Source organism: Bufo gargarizans, chromosome 4 (assembly GCF_014858855.1).
Source record: "Bufo gargarizans isolate SCDJY-AF-19 chromosome 4, ASM1485885v1, whole genome shotgun sequence".
Lineage (NCBI taxonomy): Eukaryota > Metazoa > Chordata > Amphibia > Anura > Bufonidae > Bufo > Bufo gargarizans.
Genome location: NC_058083.1, coordinates 334,088,891 through 334,109,638, shown reverse-complemented (window position 1 = coordinate 334,109,638; position 20,748 = coordinate 334,088,891). Strand labels below are relative to the sequence as shown.

General features: G+C 43.0%; 1 protein-coding gene across 4 annotated transcripts in view; it reads left to right on the top strand.

The window, feature by feature from the left end:
• The window catches only part of PHACTR2 (phosphatase and actin regulator 2), a 336,884-nt gene that overhangs the window by 204,362 nt on the left and 111,774 nt on the right, over nt 1-20,748 (top strand). The window contains exon 1 of one of the 4 annotated variants that reach the window (XM_044289593.1): nt 18,391-18,735. The exons of the other annotated variants lie outside the window; for them this stretch is intronic. Within the exon in view, the coding sequence (XP_044145528.1) occupies nt 18,690-18,735 (46 nt within the window). The 5' untranslated portion in view covers nt 18,391-18,689. Of the gene's footprint in view, nt 1-18,390; nt 18,736-20,748 lie in introns of those variants that run through there. 4 annotated transcript variants of the gene reach the window in all.

Genomic DNA, 20,748 nt, shown 5'->3' with positions numbered 1-20,748 from the left:
GGTGTTACCCCATCAGAGAACCAGTTATAATAGTCAGATTTGGTATCCCTGAACTCCATATTTTGTGGGGAATGTGAATATGTGCTTGTTACTTGTGTACAGCGGAGACATCCCGCAATATGGCACATGCCATATTTCAGAACTGACATTCACCTCAGGAATACAGCCTGCCCAGCAGGCGGACTCTCAATTCCCCGCCTTGATTCTGGGACCCTTTATAACAAAGACCTAGAATCTGCTAAAGGAGTTCTCCACTTTTAACAACACCTGAAGAGTGCCTCAGCCAGAGAACCCGTGGGCTGTAGGCATATTACACTGGACAAAGGCTTCTTGGACTTTATCCCTGCAACGGACTATTTCACCAACGGACATCTTTTCTGCGGAAACTAAGTATTTTCTTTCTTTTCTCCCTTTTGTTTATTGGACTATACTTTCCTTGATTATTGTGTATTTGTATTGTATATAGATATATAATAAATGACCTCCAAGTCATTTCTCTAGCCATATGCCTGTTTTCAAACACTGCAAAAACTTACCCTAGCCTCTCCGAAGAGAAAGCTACTCGGTTCTGTTATCTAGATAGTGGGTTCCTTGCTCCCATAAATTGCAAGGTGGTGGCAGTTAAACTACCCTGTGTGTGGTTCTGGTCGCAGTTCGTCACACACTTACTTGCGGTCAATCAGCGGTCCACTCCCTGCGCTTTCAGCCTATCGACTGTACGGACTCAAGTTAGACTGTCGGTGTGCTGAAAGTGGCTGAAAGTGGCTGAGAGGCGTGTTTGCGGATTGACCACTAGGGGCGCTGTGACGGTTTCGTGACGTATTGTGGCCGCGGCGGTCGCAGTTCGTCACAGGTGCACCTAAAGCAGAGGCATTAGGGTCGCATGAAGCAGGGTAATTGGGGTGATCCTGGGGCTGAGGTATTAGGAAGGTAACTAGAGAAGAGGCAATATTAGGGTTGCATTTAGAGTGGGGGCATCTGGAGCTGTGGCACTAATGGGGGTGCACCTAAAGCAGAGGCATTGTCGACTATCTGAGAACAGTATAATGCAAAGACTGTTTGATTCTCCAGTCGTGGCCAAAAGTTTTGAGAATTACATAAATATTGGAAAATTGGAAAAGTTGCTGCTTAAGTTTTTATAATAGCAATTTGCATATACTCCAGAATGTTATGAAGGGTGATCAGATGAATTGCATAGTCCTTTTTTGCCATGAAAATTAACTTAATTCCCCAAAAAACTTTCCACTGCATTTCATTGCTGTCATTAAAGGACCTGCTGAGATCATTTCAGTAATCATCTTGTTAACTCAGGTGAGAATATTGACGAGCACAAGGCTGGAGATCATTATGTCAGGCTGATTGGGTTAAAATGGCAGACTTGACCTGTTAAAAGGAGGGTGATGCTTGAAATCACTGTTCTTCCATTGTTAACCATGGTGACCTGCAAAGAAACGCGTGCAGCCATCATTGCATTGCATAGAAATGGCTTCACAGGCAAGGATATTGTGGCTACTAAGATTGCACCTCAATCAACAATTTATAGGATCATCAAGAACTTCAAGGAAAGAGGTTCAATTCTTGTTAAGAAGGCTTCAGGGCATCCAAGAAAGTCCAGCAAGCGCCAGAATCGTCTCCTAAAGAGGATTCAGCTGCGGGATCGGAGTGCCACTGGTGCAGAGCTTGCTCAGGAATGGCAGCAGGCAGGTGTGAGCGCATCTGCACACACAGTGAGGCGAAGACTTTTGGAAGATGGCCTGGTGTCAAGAAGGGCAGCAAAGAAGCCACTTCTCTCCCAAAAAAACATCAGGGACAGATTGATCTTCTGCAGAAAATATGGTGAATGGACTGCTGAGGACTGGGGCAAAGTCATATTCTCCGATGAAGCCTCTTTCCGATTGTTTGGGGCATCAGGAAAAAGGCTTGTCCGGAGAAGAAAAGGTGAGCGCTACCATCAGTCCTGTGTCATGTCAACAGTAAAGCATCCTAAGACCATTCATGTGTGGGGTTGCTTCTCATCCAAAAGAGTGTGTTCAATCACAATTTTGCCCCAAAACACAGCCATGAATAAAGAATGGTACCAAAACACCCTCCAACAGCAACTTCTTCCAACAATCCAACAACAGTTTGGTGAAGAAAAATGTATTTTCCAGCAGGATGGAGCACCGTGCCATAAGGCAAAAGTGATAAATAAGTGGCTTGGGGACCAAAACATTGACATTTTGGGTCCATGGCCTGGAAACTCACCAGATCTTAATCCCATTGAGAACTTGTGGTCAATCCTCAAGAGGCGGGTGGACAAACAAAAACCCACTAATTTTGACAAACTCCAAGAAGTGATTATGAAAGAATGGCTTGCTATCAGTCAGGAATTGGCCCAGAAGTTGATTGAGAGCATGCCCAGTCGAATTGCAGAGGTCCTGAAAAAGAAGGGCCAACACTGCAAATACTGACTCTTTGCATAAATGTCATGTAATTGTCGATAAAAGCCTTTGAAATGTATGAAGTGCGTGTAATTATATTTCACTACATCACAGAAACAACTGAAACAAAGATCTAAAAGCAGTTTAGCAGCAAATTTTGTGAAAACTAATATTTGTGTCATTCTCAAAACTTTTGGCCACGACTGTAGTATAGCGCCTGGTGTAAAGACTATGGCCTGCATGAAAAAAAGATTGTTGGGGTAAATTATGCCAAATTTATTAATAGACCTATGGTCTCTTCATAAGTGCATTTTGCACTATCCTAAATTCCACAAATGGAACCCACACCTATGAGCCTGAAGACCACAGCCACACAATTGCGACTTTGTAAAGCTGAAAAACCTTGAAATAACCTTTTTAATCCTAGAACACTGCAGTAAACTGCTGAACAGCACACTAGAGAGGGAGACGCTGAGCTCAGGAATATATCATTACATATAGTTAAATGCCTGGTCTCATACAGAAAGTCTGTGAGTCAGGCTTCACCTTTCTCCCACTGTACAAATTCATGCAGGAAATGCTATGGGAGTGACAGAAACCGGAGAACTCCACCTCTAGTGTTCACTGTGGGTCATTCCAATGTGAGCCATGAAAGGCTGAGATGGGATATAAGAATATTGTAGAAAACGGTATGCCCTTCTGGAATGTGTTGCCCCCAGTAGCGGTAGTATAGCAGACAGCTCCACCTTAATTGGATAGGCAGTTTCCTTACTGTGTTTACTCTGGTTGTCTTCTCGGTTTTGCTTTTGTAGATCTGACACAACTACGGACTGTAGTTGTTAGGTCTCATGCACATGATCGATCGTGTGCACGCCGCAATATTGTAGAAATGCCTATTCTTGTCTGTAATACGGACAAGAATAGGACATGTCCTACCTTCTTTTGCAGAGCTGTGGAACAAACATACAGATGCAGACAGCGCAAGAAAATACGTTTGTGTGCATGAGTCCTTACTTACGATAGAATTACTGTATGACACTTGGGATCTGATTAGTTGCTATGGACAGCACCTCCATTTTTATTATAATCCTTTTCTTGTGCCCATGTACCTGCTTGAATTGTGTTTTGCACAATGTACTGAGTGGCTAGATCTTTCCATAAATAGTACACATATACATTACAAAGGCTCGAGTGCTAACTGGTTCAAACTAGAAGAATCCACATCCCCTTTACAAAATTCATACATGTCACTTATTACAACTATTCCCTGGCAACACTATTCCCTGGCAATTTAAAAATCTGCATCCTTTTTGAGCTATTATGCAAGTCTGAAATATGCAGTATTTTTCACTGAGACGTGCACTTTTATATGAATTGCCTTGCATACTTGTTTAGCCACTTAAAAATTGTCCTGCAATGTCAGCAGTGTACCTCTAGCCCTTAAAAAGTGTCCAGAAAGAATAATGAGAAACCATTTATTATACTGTATTATCACTGTAATACAAGCCAGAGCTCTGCCAATCTGAATCACTCTCTGTAGCACCCATTATGCTTCTGGAATCCAGGAGACGGAGTCACATTCATGGAAGTAACTGAAAAGAGTATTCAACCAAGGGTGCACTTGGACTGAACAGCATTCCTAGAAGATAAACCACATCATCCCACCATCAGCCATAGACCGCAAAAAGTAAATGAACGGCCAAAGTGTGGGAAATTATTACACACAAACTGGCAGCTAGCTGAAGAACGGAGCCTGTCTCTGATAGTTCCTTCATAAAGTCCTTGAATCTACAAGAGGTCCAGACTAGTGGCTGCAGCTAGTCAGAGGGGGCACTGCCTAAATTGTCTATCTTCAACTGTTAGCAGCACATCTCAATCTACTTAAAGCTGATGACTAGCACTGTAGTCTTCCATGCTAATGCCAATTCTTTGTGGAGTCCATAATAATTATTTTTGCCTTTGATCATCACCCAAACATATTAAAGGGGTTATCCAGCTTTCTAATAATGATGGACTATCCTCCAGACAAGCTATCAATATTAGATTGGTGAGGGTTCAACCATTAGCACCAGCGTTGATCAGCTGTTTGAAGGTACCACATTAACATGTGATGTTCATACTCCAGATTGCCATATTTTTCCACAGGATAGGAGATATGTGTGTGATCAATGAGGATCTAACTACTGGGGCCCCTGCTGATCACTGTAATGGGGGTTCATGTTCCCCTGTTTGAATGGAGTGGCTTACATCTATCTGAGGGCAGCATAAAGCACTGATAGATGCCCTGATTCGAGTAATGTCACTACGGCTATGTTCATATCACATTATAGCCTTCACTTAACATACATATATGACATACAGTGGCATTTGTCACCCAGGTTTCCACTGTAAAAAATCATATATACATTTTTTACTAAATACCGTTGTATGGAATAGCAGTCTACTATGCAATTCCAAACAGTTTTTTATCTGGTATACTTTGACGTAAACCAGACAGACACATGCCGAAAAGATATTCTTTTGGCTTCTGGTTAATGTAACCCTATGGACACATGTAGCGTGTATGTCGGATGTTTTCCCAGTGAACACACTAAACGGACATCACAATGATGTCAACAAAACATTACCAGTCAACGTCAAGTCACTCTCCTATACAGTAATCACTATTCCAAATTGTGTGACCTTTTCTGTGCCAAAAGAACTTGCAGGTCGAAGCAGACATGTACAAGCAAAGAGTCATGTACAAATTTTTCCTATTTGTGATCTGAAATTTGTGAAACATTATCGAAAACTCCTAGGACCTCACAAGGATATTTCTAGGAACAAGACAGATTCCCTTCTTTAAAGGGGTTTTCTGAGATTTTAATATTGATAATCTATACTCAGGATAGATCTTCAATATCAGATTTGCTGGAGTCCGACACCCAGAACCCCTACCCATCAGCTGTTTGAAGAGAAGGCTGTTCACACGACCGTGCTTTTGGTCCGCATCTGAGCCACATTTTCTGCTGCTCAGGTGCGGACCCATTCACTTCCATTGGCCGCAAAAGATGCAGACAGCACTCCGTGTGCTGTCCACATCTGTTGCTCTGTTCCGAGTCATGTCCTATTCTATCCGTTTTGCGGACAAGAATAGGCATTTCTATAAAGGGCCGTCCGTTCCGTTAATTGCAGAAGGCACATGGGCGGCATCTGTGTTTTGCGGATCCGCAATTTGAAGACTGCAAAACACGGCACGGTCTTGTGAACAAGCCCTAATACTATTGTTTTTGGGGTCCATAAACTGGTACTCTGCTCATTAGAAGACGGTGCCATGGTTTACAGACAAGTAGCCTCCTCCTTTGGTTTACATCAGTCATATTTTCAAATACAGTGTGGTGGTGTGTGATTTGCACTGTGGCATGTCTTTCCCCCGTTTTCACAACTGAATTTTAGCAAATATTAAAAATGAATCATATCCAAGGTACACAATCAGTTACTGTCTGGTACGGTTGGCACTTGATGTAACCAATTGCTGGGACCAATGCTGGAAAGTGATTTTACAGAATGTCAACCCTTCCTGACGAGAAGTAGAATGGCGTCCTTACATCGGAGGTGCCATTATCTAATGTCTATTTACCTGCCATTCTTTTGTCCCCTGATGAACTAGTGAAATACTGGGGAAATGTGTCAGGACATTCAGAGATTGCTTCACAGCAGGACCACTACAAAATTGTAAGAGTGTGTAGCCACCGACAGATGGGGTCACTCCAGTCAGGCCGGGCGCTCTGCCTGTAGGCAGGGGTAATGTAGGGACACCGTGGGGAGAGAAAGGGTGATCCTGAATGAAAAATGTTCTGATTGTACAACCTCACTTATTATACATTACTGTAAGTATAACGGACTGGGTATGTTCAGTACTCAGGTCTCACAATTGGAACCCTATCCATTTATGATATTTCATTACCTGATATGGAGGTGATATTTTATAATTTTTTAGGGTTTTTATTTCTATATTGCTGTAATTCCTAAAATATGTAACCGATATGTAAGGAGGTAGTGGCTGGGGTGGGGAGAGCAGAGGCAAGCTAATAAGCCTGCCTCTACAGCTTGTGCTTTCAGTAAATGCTGAGTCTCATTAGCAACATTTAGAGGGTACACGTTACCGGCGCTTTTCCATAATAAAGTATATTACAAAATCACTTAACATCACTGTCCCTAGAAATAAGATAAAAAACTAATTAAAATAACAAAAAAGTTACACCAAGCAAAGCAAGCAAGTCATTTGCAGTCACGAGAATTTCAATTACACATAATAATCGCTAACTATCTTTCACTGTTTGCTCATTGCTACGATCATTACTTGTTCACCCCTAGAGCATTTCCACTGCTAACGACTGGCTGATTTCAGATTAGACAAGAAGATGCTAAGGCTACTATTAATAATCTGATATAGTCAGGCAGATTTGTCCAAACCACGGAAAACAAACTATTCACCGTCAGATTGCTGCATGCTATTACCTGCAACAATAGTTTCTGAAATTTGAATGATAATATTGTCTCTCAGTTTTTGAGGGCTGACATCAATTAGGGCAGTAAAAAGCAGATTATCATAATAATGAATATTTAAATCTACATCTTCTCCAGATCAAGAAAAGATTGTCAATGGAGATGGTAATATTATGGCATAAAAAGTATAGGGGTTGTCTGACAAAAAATATTCTGCAGTTTTTAAAACAGCATCTGGATCTGAATACTTCTGTAATTGCAAGTAATTAAAAATGTAGCATAGCCACTGAGCTATGCAATAAAATATATCTGTATAGCACCACCTGCTGTTTGTTCTTTTCCTTCTTTTTCTGTCCACTTCACTGAGGTGGACACACATGCTCAGTTCCATCCTTCATCTGGCTCCTTAGATTAGAGAGCTGCAGCAGAAAGGACATGCCACCTGAGCTGCAACAGAAGGGGCATAGCCCCTGAGCTGCCAGCTTGATATACAGTTGCAAGAAAAAGTATGTGAACCCTTTGGAATTATATGGATTTCTGCACAAATTGGTCATAAAATGTGATCCGATCTTCATCTAAGTCACAACAATAGACAATCACAGTCTGCTTAACCTAATAACACACAAATAATTAAATGTTACCATGTTTTTATTGCACACACCATGTAAACATTTACACTGTAGGTGGAAAAAGTATGTGAACCCCTAGACTTATGACATCTCCAAGAGCTAATTGGAGTGAGGTGTCAGCCAACTGGAGTTCAATCAATGAGATGAGATTGGAGGTGTTGGATACAGCTGCCCTGCCCTATAAAAAACACACACCAGTTCTGGGTTTGCTTTTCACAAGAAGCATTGCCTGATGTGAATGATGACTTGCACAAAAGAGCTCTCAGAAGACCTACGATTAAGAATTGTTGACTTGCATAAAGCTGGAAAAGGTTATAAAAGTGTCTCCAAAAGCCTTGCTGTTCATCAGTCCACGGTAAGACAAATGGTCTAAAAATGGAGAAAGTTCAGCACTGCTGCTACTCTACCTAGGAGTGGCCGTCCTGTAAAGATGACTGCAAGAGCACAGCGCAGACTGCTGAATGAGGTGAAGAAGAATCCTAGAGTGTCAGCTAAAGACTTACAAAAGTCTCTGGCATGTGCTAACATCCCTGTTAGCGAATCTACGATACGTAAAACACTAAACAAGAATAGATTTCATGGGAGGATACCATAGAGGAAGTCACTGCTGTCCAAAAAAAAATTGCTGCACGTTTACAGTTTGCACAAGAGCACCTGAATGTTCCACAGCAGTATTGGCAAAATATTCTGTGGACAGATGAAACCAAAGTTGAGTTGTTTGGAAGAAACACACAACACTATGTGTGGAGAAAAAGAGGCACAGCACAACAACATCAAAACCTCATCCCAACTGTGAAGTATAGTGGTGGGGGCATCATGGTTTGGGGCTGCTTTGCTGCGTCAGGGCCTGGACGGATTGCTATCATCGAAGGAAAAATGAATTCCCAAGTTTATCAAGACATTTTGCAGGAGAACTTAAGGCCATCTGTCCACCAGCTGAAGCTCAACAGAAGATGGGTGTTGCAACAGGACAACGACCCAAAGCATAGATGTAAATCAACAACAGAATGGGTTAAACAGAAGAAAATACGCCTTCTGGAGTGGCCCAGTCAGAGTCCTGTCCTCAACCCGATTGAGATGCTGTGGCATGACCTCAAGAAAGTGATTCACACTAGACATCCCAAGAATATTGCTGAACTTAAACAGTTCTGTAAAGAGAAATGGTCAAGAATTACTCCTGACCGTTGTGCACGTCTGATCTGCAACTACAGGAAACGTTTGGTTGAAGTTATTGCTGCCAAAGGAGGTTCAACCAGTTATTAAATCCAAGGGTTCACATACTTTTTTCACCTGCACTGTGAATGTTTACATGGTGTGTTCAATAAAAACATGGTAACATTTAATTCTTTGTGTGTTATTAGTTTAAGCAGACTGTGATTGTCTATTGTTGTGACTTAGATGAAGATCAGATCACATTTTATGACCAATTTGTGCAGAAATCCATATCATTCCAAACGGTTCACATACTTTTTCTTGCAACTGTACATTTAGCAGAGTAATTGAACCACAGATAGGGAGATCTCTGGAGCCATGTGAGCTACAGGGCTGATTATAGCTTTTCTAGAAAGAGATTGTCGTGTACTATATGTCTAAAGTAAACATGGGATAACTCCTTTTATTTCCTTCTCTCAGAATATTGCAGCTAAGCTTCGGGGATCAGTTTAGGGTTAGATTTCAGTTCAACAGCAAATCCATCCATCTTGGGGGTTTATCTGAGATAGATAGGAGAGTAAATATTGAAGAAAAAATAAACATTAATCTCTACTTAAAGGGAATCTGTCACATTGAAAATGGTGTCTGAGCTGAAGGCAGCATGTTACAGAGCAGGAGTAGCTAAGCAAATTAATATATGCAGTAGTTTTATAGGAAATAAATCCGTATAACTTGTAATTTATACATTTATATCCATGTTTATTCTGTGCTTTGAAGTCCAGGAGATGGTCCTATCAGTGATTGACAGCCTTTCCTCTATGGTTGTGTATACAGAGATAGCTGTCAATCACCGATAGTACCATGTCCTTCACTTCATAGCCCAGAATGAGCAGGAATATAAATGTATGAAGTACAAGTTTTACTGAATGTTTTCCCATAAAACTATATATCAGTCTGCTCAGCTCCTCCTGGTCTATAACATGCTGCATGAAGATTACTTTGCATTTTCATGATGACATGCTCCCTTTAATGCAGGGTTTTGTGTTCTTGTAAATTCTAAAGCAGAAGAGTTCAAAATCATGGATACATCTTGCTTGAAAGCTGCTGATAACAATTGAACCTTCCCCCATCTTTCCCATATCTATGAAATGTGACATATGTCGTTTGAAAGTTGTCTTCTAAGCTATGGCTGCCATCAGATTCAGAATTATCTCTTTAGCTTGGGAAACCAGATACCTCAGCAAGATCTCATTTGGTTTGACTACCTCCTGTTTTTGAAACCATGTGATCTGGATTGTGGACATACATTTCCAATCTACTTTGTTAAAAATTGATGTTGATGTATGTAAATGTTTGGTTGCGATTAACATAGCAACAAAGATTCTTAACTATTCACTTGTCACATAAAAAAACGAAAGCTCGCCAAAACATTCATGTCATGTGTTCATGCAAGAATAACACAAAGGTTTTCGAGTGTCAAAAATATTAGCATATCAACAAGCTCATCTTGGTAGGCGAGCCCTTCTCATCTTGCATCTAACACCGTGTTCACAGAGGCCTCTTTGTTTCAAGCTGTTAGAAAGAGAAGAGGGGAATGAGAAAGTGAGAGAAGAAAGTGCTTGCTAAGTACTAGGGATGACATGCTTCATATCATAGGCCTTCTCATCAGTTCGAGAAGACCTTTCTTGCTATGTCCATGCTAATATTTGTGAAGCTTGTGGCAAGTTCTAGAAATTTTATCTGATATGTTAAAAATTTTGTGCAATATTATAGATAACTTATATCGGTTATAGCGGTTTCCTTGTAGAACAGTGCCCATCACACTAGCTCCACTGGCTTTCCTTCTTCACACAGTCCATCCTGGTGCCATCTCATCTCTAAGTAAATGGTGCACATGCACCTGGCCATTCACGTGATGTAAAACAAAACACGATGCTTCAGACCAGGCCACCTTCTTCCATAGCTTTATCATCCAGTTATGATGCTTACATGTTCATTGTTGGTGCTTTTGGCAGTGGACAGGGGTCAGCATGGGTTTCTGACTGGTCCGTGGCCACGCAGCCCCATAGGTGGTAATCTGTGATGCACTGTGTATGCTGGCACTTTTCTGTTATAGCTGCAGTACCTCTTCTGCTGGACTCCACCAGACAGGCTAGCGTTCATTCCTTATGTGCATCAATGAGCCTTGGGCACCCATGATCCTATTGATGGTTCATTAGTTGTCTTTGCTTGGACCACTTTTGTTGGGTCCTAACCATTGCATACCAGGAACACTAAAGACTTGCTGTTTTAGAGATGATGTGGCCCAGTTGTCTAGTCAACACAATTTGGCTCTTCTCATAGTAACCTTACGCTTGCCCACATTTCCTATTTCCAACACTGCTAACTTGCTGCCAAAAGCCTCATGCACACGTCTCTGGAACACGGACTGTGTGATACCGGCCTGAATTTCTTCTCAGTGCAGGAGCGCACGCCGTCATTGGTTGCTATGACGCTGTGTGCTTCCTGCTGCCGTCGCAGTACAGTAATATGGTCTATACCAGTGTATTACTGTACTGCAGTGGCAGCAGGGAGCGCACGGCGTAATAGCAACAAATGACGCAATGTGCTCCTGCACTCAGAAGAAATCCAGGCCGGTATCACACGGTCTGTGTTCCACGGACGTGTGCATGAGGCTTAATAATGGATATCCCAAAGGTAATTTGGGGTTTTCAAGTAGTTCCTATCCTCAGGATAGGTCAACAGTATCTGGTCTTTGGGCCAAAGCACGGAACGGAACCCCAGAAAGCACTCCGTAGTGCTTCCGTAGTCTTCCATTCCGCATCTCTGGATTTGCTGACCCATTGAAGTGCATGGGTCCGCATCCGTGATACGGAATGCACACGGACAGGTGCCCGTGTATTGCGGATCCGTAAATGCGGTCGGCAATACAGCAATGGGCAGCAGACGTTCATGTGAATGAGCCCTTACCTATAGTGTGCAAGCATGGCCACCGCTGCTGGATTACACGGTGGTAATAACCACGGATACGTGCTGTGTATAATGTGATGGAAAGGAGGCAACATGGACAATCACAATACATTAGTAAGTGCCTTGTATTAACTTTCTCTACATAATAAATGCCAATTGCTGAAGTGAGACAACCCCTTTAACTCCTTTTAGTGTGCTACACTTAATAGGGTTTGGCATAAATGTCTTGGTGTGTGCATTGCGTGTTTTCTATGTGTGATTGTTGTGTGCTATATATGTTCTATGTATCAGTGGTGTATGTGCAGTATGTGACATACACATCAGTGGCATGTGAGCCATGTATAAGTTTCTTGTGTCCCACATGTGTCCAATGAGTGATTAGTGTGCGCTGCATGTGTCTTGATTCTGACTGACTTAAAGGGGTTATCCGGGTTCAGAGCTGAAACCGGACATACCCATAATTTCACCCCGGCAGCACCCCTGACTTGAGCATCAGAGCAGTTCATGCTCCGATGTTTTCCTTTGCCCTGCGCTAAATCGCGCAGGGCACGGGCTCTTTTGCTTACAATCACACACTGCCGGGCGGAAGCTTCCGCCCGGCAGTGTGTTCGGTGACGTCACCAGCTCTGATGGGCAGGTTTTAGTGCTGCCCTAGCCGTTTTAGTGGCTAGGGCAGCGCTAAAGCCTGCCCATCTGACGTCACCGGGATTCCTGGCAGCCCCATGGAGAGCCCAGTATGGATCTCTAAAAAATGTCTTTGCCCTGCACGATTTAGCGCAAGGCAAAGGAGAGCATGGGAGCATGAACTGCTCCGATGCTCAAGTCAGAGGGGGCTGCCGGGGTGAAAATGGAGGTATGTCCGGGTTCAGCTCTGAACCTGGACAACCACTTTATGTGCAGGATATCCATATATGTGTAAAGTCTGCCACATGTATGTTTGTGTATTTCAGGGGCGTAGCGTGGGGGGGGGGGGGGAGGCGGAGGGGCCGTTGCCCCGGGCGCCAAATTGCAGGGGGCGCCAGGCAGCTGAAATTTTAATGGGGGGCCCGTCCCCTCCGTTATGCCTCATAGGCCTGAAGCCTATAAGGCAGTAGAGCGACGCAGGACTCACTGTGAGACTTACCTCACTGTGAGACGGGTAAGTATTTTTTTTTTATGTATCCTAACCTAATTGCACAGGCATCATGGGGGTGGGGGAGGAGCAGAGAGAGGAGGACCACTGACTATACATCATAGTAATAAGAGTGGAGAGGCGGCCATTACATTAATAACAAAGAGGGGGCCATTATATTAATAATAAAGAGGGGGCATTATATTAATAATAAAGACGGGGCCAATATATTATTATTAATGTGATGGCCCCCTCTTTATTATTAATGCGATGGCCCCCCTCTTTATTATTAATGCGATGGCCCCCCTCTTTATTATTAATACAAACCGGATTCCAAAAAAGTTGGGACACTAAACAAATTGTGAATAAAAACTGAATGCAATGATGTGGAGATGGCAAATGTCAATATTTTATTTGTAAAAGAACGTAGATGACAGATCAAACGTTTAAGCCGAGAAAATTTATCATTTTAAAGGAAAAATACGTTGATTCAAATTTTCACGGTGTCAACAAATCCCCAAAAAGTTGGGACAAGTTAATTGAAAGACCAATTAACACTAATTAGGTCAATTGGCAACATGATTGGGTATAAAAAGAGCTTCTCAGAGTGGCAGTGTCTCTCAGAAGCCAAGATGGGTAGAGGATCACCAATTCCCACAATGTTGCGCAGAAAGATAGTGGAGCAATATCAGAAAGGTGTTACCCAGCGAAAAATTGCAAAGACTTTGCATCTATCATCATCAACTGTGAATCTGGAACAATCTCTGTGCGTAAGGGTCAAGGCCGTAAAACCATACTGGATGCCCGTGATCTCCGGGCCCTTAAACGACACTGCACCACAAACAGGAATGCTACTGCTAAAGGAAATCACAGAATGGGCTCAGGAATACTTCCAGAAATCATTGTCAGTGAACACAATCCACCGTGCCATCCGCCGTTGCCAGCTGAAACTCTACAGTGCAAAGAAGAAGCCATTTCTAAGCAAGATCCACAAGCTCAGGCGTTTTCACTGGGCCAGGGATCATTTAAAATGGAGTGTGGCAAAATGGACGAGTCACGATTCAAAGTTCTTTTTGGAAATCTGGGACGCCATGTCATCCGGACCAAAGAGGACAAGGACAACCCAAGTTATTATCAACGCTCAGTTCAGAAGCCTGCATCTCTGATGGTATGGGGTTGCATGAGTGCGTGTGGCATGGGCAGCTTGCATGTCTGGAAAGGCACCATCAATGCAGAAAAATATATTCAGGTTCTAGAACAACATATGCTCCCATCCAGACGTCATCTCTTTCAGGGAAGACCCTGCATTTTTCAACAAGATAATGCCAGACCACATTCTGCATCAATCACAACATCATTGCTGCGTAGGAGAAGGATCCGGGTACTGAAATGGCCAGTCTGCAGTCCAGATCTTTAACCTATAGAGAACATTTGGCGCATCATAAAGAGGAAGGTGCAACAAAGAAGGCCCAAGACGATTGAACAGTTAGAGGCCTGTATTAGACAAGAATGGGAGAGCATTCCTATTTCTAAACTTGAGAAACTGGTCTCCTCGGTCCCCAGACATCTGTTGAGTGTTGTAAGAAGAAGGGGAGATGCCACACAATGGTGAAAATGGCCTTGTCCCAACTTTTTGGGGATTTGTTGACACCATGAAATTCTGATTCAACATATTTTTCCCTTAAAATGGTACATTTTCTCCGTTTAAACTTTTGTTCCGTGATTTATGTTCTATTCTGAATAAAATATTAGAAGTTGGCACCTCCACATCATTGCATTCAGTATTTATTCACGATTTGTATAGTGTCTCAACTTTTTGGGAATCCGGTTTGTATAATGGCCCCCTCTTTATTATTAATGTGATGACCCCCCTGTTTATTATTAATATAATGGCCCGCTCTTTATTATTAAAAAGGGGCCATCACATTAATAATAAAGAGGGGGCCATTACATTAACCACCTCAGCTCTCCTAGCTTAAACACTCTTAATGACCAGACCACTTTTTACACTTCTGCACTACACTACTTTCACCGTTTATTGCTCGGTCATGCAACTTACCACCCAAATGTATTTTACCTCCTTTTCTTCTCACTAATAGAGCTTTCATTTGGTGGTATTTCATTGCTGCTGACATTTTTACTTTTTTTGTTATTAATAAAAATTTACCGAAATTTTTGCAAAAAAATGTCATTTTTCACTTTCAGTTGTAAATTATTATTTTTTTAAATACATTTCTATATACATTTTTCTCAAAATTTATTGTTCTACATGTCTTTGATAAAAAAAAAAAATGTTTGGGTAAAAAAAAAAAAAAAAGACACCCCAAGTTATGTTGTGAGGGGCATAGTGAGTTCATGGAAGTTTTTATTTTTTGTCACAAGTTAGTGGAATATGAGAATTTGTAAGAAAAAAAAAATCATCATTTTCCGCTAACTTGTGACAAAAAATAAAAAATTCTAGGAACTCGCCATGCCCCTCACGGAATACCTTGGGGTGTCTTCTTTCCAAAATGTGGTCACTTGTGGGGTAGTTATACTGCCCTGGCATTTTAGGGGCCCTAATGCGTGAGAAGTAGTTTGGAATCCAAATGTGTTAAAAATGCCCTGTGAAATCCTAAAGGTGCTCTTTAAAATGTGGGCCCCTTTGCCCACCTAGGCTGCAAAAAAGTGTCACACATGTGGTATCGCCGTACTCAGAAGAAGTAGGGCAATGTGTTTTGGGGTGTATTTTTACATATACCCATGCTGGGTGAGAGAAATATCTCTCTAAAAGTCAAGTTTTTCAATTTTTTTATATAAAGTTGTCATTATAGAGAGATATTTTTAGACATTTGGATCCCAGACTTCTTCTCACGCTCTAGGGCCCCTAAAATACCAGGGCAATATAAATACCCCACATGTAACCCCATTTTGAAAGAAGACACCCCAAGGTATTCAATGAGGGGCATGGCGAGTTCATAGAATATTTTTTATTTTTTTTGGCACAAGTTAGCGGAAATTGATATTTTTTTATTTTTTTCTCACAAAGTCTCCCTTTCCGCTAACTTGGGACAAAAAGTTCAATCTTTCATGGACTCAATACAGTATGCCCCTCAGCGAATAGTGTCTTCTTTCCGAAATGGGGTCACATGTGGGGTATTTATACTGCCCTGGCATTTTAGGGCCCCTAAAGCGTGGGAAGTCTGGAATATAAATGTCTAAAAAATTTTACGCATTTAGATTCCGTGAGGGGTATGGTGAGTTCATGTGAGATTTTATTTTTTGTCACTAGTTAGTGGAATATGAGACTTTGTAAGAAAAAAATTAATAAATAAATCAATTTCCGCTAACTTGTGCCAAAAAATGTCTGAATGGAGCCTTACAGGGGGGTGATCAGGGAGTCTATATGGGGTGATCACCACCCTGTCATATATCACCCCCCTGTAAGGCTCCATTCACAAGTCCGTATGTGTTTTGCGGATCCGCGGTGTCAGTGTTTTGCGGATCCACGGATCCGCAAAACACATACGGACGTCTGAATGGAGCCTTACAGGGGAGTGATCAATGACCGGGGGGTGATCATCCCATATAGACTCCCTGATCACCCCCCTGTCATTGATCACCCCCCTGTAAGGCTCCATTCAGACGTCCGTATGTGTTTTGCGGATCCGCGGATCCATAAAACACGGACACTGCGGATCCGCAAAACACATACGGACATCTGAATGGAGCCTTCTAGGGGGGTAATCAATGACAGAGGGGTGATCAATGACGGGGGGTGATCAGGGAGTCTATATGGAGTGATCAGGGGGTTAATAAGGGGTTAATAAGTGCCAGGGGAGATGTAGTGTAGTGGTGTTTGGTGCTACTTTACAGAGCTGCCTGTGTCCTCTGGTGGTTGATCCAAGTAAAAGGGACCACCAGAGGACCAGGTAGCAAGTATATTAGACGATGTTATCAATACAGCGTCAAATATACCTTTTAGGGGTTAGAAAAATCGCATCTACAGCATGCCAGCGAACGATCGTCGCTGGCAGGCTGTAGATCCATTCGCTTACTTGCAGTTCCTGTGAACGTGCGCGTCTGTGTGAACGTGTTCACAGGAAATCTCGCGTCTCGCGAGATGATGCGCCGGCGCGTCCAGGAGGAATTACAGGGCCGCCACAAAGACGCATCCCTGCGTGCGGCGGTCCTGTAGAGGTTAATAATAAAGAGGGGGGCATCACATTAATAATAAAGAGGGGGCCATCACAATAATAAAGAGGGGTCCATTAAATTAATAATAAAGAGGGGACCATTTTATTAATAATAAAGTGGGGGCCATTATATTAATAATAAAGAGGGGGAAATAATATTAATAATAAAGATAGGGACATTATAATAATAATAATAATAATAATAATGAAAAAGAGGGGGGCCATCACATTAATAATAAAGAGGGGGACATATTAATAATAAAGAGGGGGCCATTATTAATATATATATAATGGGGATAATATTATGGGGAATGGGGGACTATCTGTCTGGCTCTAGCACAATATTGGGGGGCAGCAGGATGAGTTGTAGAAACACCAGCAAGGAGAGGATGATAGTAAAGTGAGGAACCTAAATTGTTTTCTGTGAAACTTTGCAAAGATGAGAAACGGCTGAAAGAAGGTGTCATGGCAGTCTTATCTCTGATGTTGAGGAAAGTCTACATCACAGGAGACGTCACTGGATGTAACAGGTATGGTGCGGTATTCTCCTAATAATGTCCATGCACATATTTGTTTCACGATAGGGTTGGGGGGTGCATTAAGAATATGGCCCACACTGCTGCATCCTGACCCCAGACTTCAGCTCACACTGTGCGTGTTCTGAATTCTGGGGGCTCACACCCATCTACTATATTATCTGTACTCAGAGGGGGGGTGTAGCAATTTTTGGCTTGTCTCGGGTGCTGGCAACCCACACTGGTGCATTTTGCTATGAATGTCTGCCATCATACTTCATCTTAAATATTTCTGTTTTCACTGTAAGTGCTCATGAACACGACCGTTGGATGTCTTGCAGTCTGCAAATTGCGCATCCGTAAAACATGGATACCGGGTGTGTGCGTTTCACATTATGCAGAACAGAACAGCCGGCCTCTAATATAACAGTCCTATCCTTGTCTGTAATGTGGACAATAATAGGACATGTTCTATCATTTTACAGACACGGAATTCACACAGAGTCATTTTTTGCTGCAGCCCCATTGAAGTGAAGTGAACGGTACAGGACATGGAAAAAAAAAATAGTTTGTGTGCAAGAGCCCTTAGGTGGGCCCCCAGAATCAGTTACACTGGTGGGCCCTAAGTATGAGGAGAGGGCACCCTTCCCTTACTGCAGAGGGCATGTACTGGCACTTCTCTGTACTTTCGCAAAGGGGCGCCATTTCACTTTTTCGTCAGACAGTAGAAGGCTAGAAGTGTAACTGAGGAGACACACAACTTTTCCAGAAATGATTGGCTATCACAATTGTGATATGAGCCCCATGAATGTGTCTGCGGAGCTGTGAAGGAGGATAACATGAGGGGAGGAGGCGGCGGCACGGGGAGAGAGGACGGAGGGATGTAACAACTTGTGTAAAACAAAACAGAGAACCCGAGAGAAGCGGAAAGAGGGGAAGAGCCCATGGTGCTGATAGGACACGGGCTGAGGTAACCAGCAGCACCAGAGAGGGGGCAGTGGGCGGGAGAGCAGAGGAAGAGAGGGAGGGTGTCTGTGACCTGTGACCCGCAGTAATCTGCTGCAGGAATGACAGGCATTCGCTCCGGAGCCCAGGCTGGACACCGAGCAGGGCACAGCTAGCGCGGGAGGACATGAAAGCCTGGGATTACTTCTGCCGGGAATGCACGGACAGCGGAGCCTGAGAGCTGCCTGAGGGCTGGACAAAGGGCCGCTGCTGGAAGAGAAGCCATGGGCCAGACCTCCGTATCCACTTTGTCTGGGCAGACGAGCAGCGGTAAGTGTGGGCAGAGCTCCCAACTTCATGAATGAGAGGAGCCAGTCTGTGTGACAGCCAGGCATTGTACCACGGGGCACACACCCTGTACCAGCCTGGTGGATTTACCTCTGCCCCAAGAGAGACTGCCAACCCTAAGAAATAACTGTGGAACGTGCCAGTTTCTGGGAACCTAGTGCCAGCCCCACTGGTTTTCTGGTCATTAGAAAGAGGTGAGGTTAGACTTTCTGCCCCCATACTGGACGGGCATACATTAGTAAGTTACCATGCTGTGTACCAGTCTGTATACACATATGACAGCGTGCGTGCAACGAGACAATGGTGCAATATGTGTGATATTCAGTATTCCCCCACACTGGATGGGCATACGTTAGTAACTACCATATATATTACACCGTGTACCAGTCTGTATACAGTAATGGTGCAATATGTGTGATATTCAGTATTCCCCCACACTGGACGGGCATACGTTAGTAACTACCATATATATTACACCATGTACCAGTCTGTATACAGTAATGGTGCAATATGTGTGATATTCAGTATTCCCCCATACTGGACGGGCATACATTAGTAAGTTACCATGCTGTGTACCAGTCTGTATACACATATGACAGCGTGCGTGCAACGAGACAATGGTGCAATATGTGTGATATTCAGTATTCCCCCACACTGGATGGGCATACGTTAGTAACTACCATATATATTACACCGTGTACCAGTCTGTATACAGTAATGGTGCAATATGTGTGATATTCAGTATTCCCCCACACTGGACGGGCATACGTTAGTAACTACCATATATATTACACCATGTACCAGTCTGTATACAGTAATGGTGCAATATGTGTGATATTCAGTATTCCCCCATACTGGACGGGCATACATTAGTAAGTTACCATGCTGTGTACCAGTCTGTATACACATATGACACCGTGCGTGCAACGAGACAATGGTGCAATATGTGTGATATTCAGTATTCCCCCACACTGGATGGGCATACGTTAGTAACTACCATATATATTACACCGTGTACCAGTCTGTATACAGTAATGGTGCAATATGTGTGAAATTCAGTATTCCCCCACACTGGACGGGCATACATTAGTAAGTTACCATGCTGTGTACCAGTCTGTATACACATATGACACCGTGCGTGCAATGAGACAATGGTGCAATATGTGTGATATTTAGTATTCCCCCATACTGGACGGGCATACATTAGTAACTACCATAAATATTACGCCGTGTACCAGTCTGTATACAGAAAAAAAAAATGGGGTAAGCAGCACTCCAGATACTAATTTGGGGACAAACGCTGATAAAAAAAAAATTGGTAAGGTGGTGCCCACGGATGGGGATCCTGGCTGGGGGTCCCGTCAAGTAAGGCTACTTTCACACCTGCGTCTAGGTGCGGATCCGTCTGGTATCTGCACAGACGTATCCGCACCTATAATGCAAACGCTGGTATCCGTTCAGAACGGATCCGTCTGCATTACTCAGTAAAAAAAAAAGTCTAAGTCAAACGGATCCGTCCTGACTTACATTGAAAGTCAATGGAGGACAGATCCGTTTACAATTGGACCATATTGTGTCAGTGAAAACGGATCCATCCCCATAGACTTACATTGTAAGTCAGGACGGATCCGTTTGGCTCCACATCGTCAGGCGGACACCAAAATGCTGCAAGCTGCGTTTTAGTGTCTGCCTCCAGAGCGGAATGGAGACGGAACGGAGCCAAACTGATGCATTCTGAGCGGATCCTTACCCATTCAGAATGCATTGGGCTAAACTGATCAGTTTTGGGCCTCTTGTGAGAGCCCTGAAACGGCTCTCACAAGCGGACCCAGAAACTCCAGTGTGAAAGTAGCCTAACAAAATATAGAGAAATCCACAACACTCTTCAATTCAGGTGAAAAAAAACGGTTACTTTATTAGTAACAGCAGCATACAGATGTCAACGTTTCAACCATCTCTGGTCTTTCTCAAGCTATGTACCGGTCTGTATACAGT